This window comes from Otolemur garnettii, unplaced genomic scaffold (genome assembly GCF_000181295.1).
Source record: "Otolemur garnettii isolate 467f Iridium unplaced genomic scaffold, OtoGar3 scaffold00133, whole genome shotgun sequence".
Taxonomy (NCBI): Eukaryota; Metazoa; Chordata; class Mammalia; order Primates; family Galagidae; genus Otolemur; species Otolemur garnettii.
Genome location: NW_003852528.1, coordinates 1160427 through 1164142, shown reverse-complemented (window position 1 = coordinate 1164142; position 3716 = coordinate 1160427). Strand labels below are relative to the sequence as shown.

Genomic DNA, 3716 nt, shown 5'->3' with positions numbered 1-3716 from the left:
CGAGCCCAGATCTGAGTTCTAAACAAAAATTAGCCTCTAATTTTCCTCTTTAATGTTGTCCTGGCAGATTTAGGCCCCAAACCCGCTTTAGTCCACAGACCAAATTGAGCCCTATGCTTTATGTTAACAGTGGGGAGCCCGTTAGTATGTTCAGCCGGTGCTCGGACCCGTGAGTGCCTTGGGTTACTGACCCTTCTTGGATGCTAGGAGTCGGGCTTTGGCAAACCAACACCACACACACCTTCTTCATACCCTTCCCAACTTCGCATTCTCTAAGCAGGTATTCGATAAGCTGCTATTTATTGTTGTACAGAGCCCATCTGTTCCCTCATCGCCTTCTTTCTTCCAGCCCTCTCCTCCTTGCTTGTTTCCTTGATGCTCAGCAAGCAGGATGCCAAAGCATCCCAGGGCTTTGAGCAGGCGTACGATGTTGCTTTCATTGTTGTTCTTTTTAGAAATGGTTGTTGTTGATCACTAACATAGTTTATTAATCACTAATTAAGCAAGGAGTGAGTGCCCTGTGCTACGGCGTGGCATTCTAATTTTCTGAAAATAACCTTCTCTTTCTTAACAAAGCTGTCTGCCAGAGGGCTTTTTCACTAGTGATATCTTTTAAATATTGCTAACTTTTGAGAAATCTGGTCCTTGAACATATTGGGGATGGAATTCCAAACACAGAACTCGATCTCCTGACTTCGGGAGGGAATGAGGAGTTTTCCTTGTTATATCCTTGGCCAGTCTCTGTTTTCTTGTCTCATCACATATGTTCTTCATTTGCTTTCTTCCAGTGAAGGGCAGAGATAAAGTTTATTGGTTCAGAGCATGAACTCTGGAGCCAGCATTGAGAGCACAAATCCTGCACCCAGATCACATGACTTTGGGCAGCAACTGCTCCGTGCCTCAGTTTCCCATTTGTAAACTGGGGTAGTAATTAGACCTTCCTTGCAGTGTTATTGTGGGGATTGTGCAAATTATTATGTGTACAGCACTGAGAACAGTGACTGACAGTGTATAAATACAGACTATTACCGTCATCCTGCTCCTCAGCTTCTGAATCTAAAAGGCTTTTCACATCAAGCTATGCTGTTAAATTTTGGCCAGAAAGATGAAAAAAGCACATGTGGCCAGGGCTCTAATAAATGATGGCTCATGTCATGCTATAAAATAGATCAGTGAGGGTTGCCATGAGCCTTCGTAGGGATGCCTGCAGCACATTTGAGGATCAGCAGGTGGTGGGCCTGGAGCGGAGGGGCCCTGGAGGGGAATCTTAGTCATGACCTTGGAAGTTAGGTGAGGGACTACAAGTCTAACAAGGTAGGTGGAACAGATGTTCTCTTAATTCCCCTTCCTCCTGAATTGTCTCTGAAATGGCAAAAAGGATTTAAACGCCTGTGAACTCAGTGGGGGCAAAGAGCACGCTGGAGCATTTGAGAAGAAACCCAGGAGGAGGGAAAGTAGACCCCAGTGAGAGGGGATAGGGGAAGGGTGGAGACCAGGACCCAGGGGCCAGCAGACAGGGAATGGAAGGCCAGTGGTGCCCTGGAAGAGGGCAGGGGCCTGGGCCTTTGAGGTAGGGCTGAACTTGGAGGGCTTCATGCAGACCTGTATTTGGTACAGCAAGGCTGCCAATCACTATACCCAAAGAGGTGTGTGAGTGGTGACTAGGCTGCTCCCAGCCCAGCAGATAGCACACGCAGGCAACTGGACTCAGGGACACCCCGCATAGGTAAGTGTGGGAGTGAGAGCCCGGCTGACAGCAAAGGGGAGATGAGTGTCCTCAGGCCTGGTCCCACTTGCTTTACTAACAGGGGGTGGCATCACCTTCTCCCCTCAGCACAGAGAAGACCTCATAGATTGATACCAACACTGGTGGGCTTCTCCCTGGTGGCAGGGAGATCAGTGGTCAGGGCTCTGCACTGCCCCTGAGGCCAAGCCCCTTCCCAGACACACTGAGCTTCAGTTCATGTGTCAGCTGGTTCTTGAATGTAGAAGGAGAGCCAAAGTCACCTGAAATTTTTGGGAAACCTCTGTGCCACATTGGTCAAGGCAGGAAAGAGAGGGACACTTATCCAGGTGTAATAAGGGGACGGGCAGCAAAGGTGTGGAGAGAGACTGGGAAGCAGTCACAGCAGGGCTGTCACCACCCTTAGCCTTGCTGGAGTAAAAGGGTTCTCCAGCCCTTGTTGCCTCCCAAGGAGGGAGCAGGAGGGTGCGGCCCCTGTCACACTCTCCTCCCACCCTCTGGTGCCCTGTCGGTCCCGTCCACTGACTCAGCTCACTGGAATGAGATCATGGGGGCCCAGCAAGTGTGGTCCACAGGGCTCTTCCCAGGCCACAGCCTGCATTGCATGTTCTGCGTCGTGGTTCTGAGAGTTGCAGTTGTTGCCGTCCCCTATCGTCCCTTCGTTCATCTTCCTCCACTGTGTGGTGGCCCGTGCTGTGTCTGTGAATATGCAGGTTTATTTGCCTGCTCTCTGTTTGGGAGACATTGGTTGTCTCCAAGTTTTTGCTATTATACAAAATGCTACTGTGATCTGTCTTGATGCATGTATGCAGGAGTTTCTCTAGGACAAAACTGTTCATTCGCAGGGTATGCACATGTTCAAGTTCATAAGATAATGCTGAATTATTTTCCAAAGTGATTGTGCCAATTTATACTCCACTAGTTGGGTACATGGACCAACCAGTTAACTATTCTGGATAACAACTACTTCATCTTTTAAATGGATATAATATTAATAATGCCGGCTTTATGGGTATAGTAAGGAACAACTTTATACCACTTAGGCAAAAGGCTTTTAAAACTATTTGGTAATAATGGAAGTAGTTATATTCAGAAATCACACATATATCAAAATGGGGCAAAACTTGTCTAAAGAGCTTTGCAAATACATACGTTGTTCTTAGCTCATACTCGATCGTGTGTTATATTTTGTTATAGCAGATGCCGAATATGTGTACTTACAAAGTAATTTATACCCTGTATTTTCTAAATTCCCTCTTCCCTCAGAATGTATAACAAGATGTGGCATCAGACCCAAGAAGCCCTCAATTCTTTGCTTGATAAAGAGTCTCAGAAGATGATAGAGACACAAAAAAATCAAGTTTACTTCTTCCAAATGTTAGCCACCTTCTACATAAAATATGTGCAGATCTTTAGAAACCTGGAGACCGTCTATGACCAGATGGTCCATCCACAGAAACGAGCACTGATCCGGAAGATACTGGATGGCGTGATGGGCCGTATCCTGGAGCTGAAGCATGAAATGGTTGAACTGGAATTAACCGAGTTTCACTATTTTGATGACATTCTGCAGGACCTCAAGTTGGCTCCTGTGAGTGCTCTGTTGTTCTCTTTTATTATTTTTCTTACTGGTTTCTTTTGATTGTTAATAGGGTGAGTAGGGGAAGAAAGTCTGTAGAATAGTACCCAATATTCTACAGACTTTTAGACATATTTACTAGTTGTTTGATGTGTTAAAAATCTAAGAATTTTCCTTCTGTTCCACCATTCTGTACTGGAAGGATGGGACGCCCTTCATTTTGGGTATAGACGAATCTTGGCACAAGACTGTTGGGACTGTTGGGCCCTGAGGTTGCTGTGGTCTCCCTTGATGCCTACCTGGGACTGTTGGAATGGCGTCAGCCGGCCCTGTTGTAAATATCTTGTGGCCAAACCCACCCAGCGTCCAGTAGCAGGGCCCCTGCCTCTTTCC

General features: G+C 46.7%; 1 protein-coding gene across 1 annotated transcript in view; it reads left to right on the top strand.

Moving 5' to 3' along the window:
* The window catches only part of IQCA1 (IQ motif containing with AAA domain 1), a 165179-nt gene that overhangs the window by 3799 nt on the left and 157664 nt on the right, over window positions 1-3716 (top strand). Inside the window, exon 2 of the mRNA XM_003798264.3 lies at window positions 3011-3335. Coding sequence (XP_003798312.3) covers window positions 3011-3335 — 325 coding nt within the window. The remainder of the gene's footprint in view (window positions 1-3010; window positions 3336-3716) is intronic.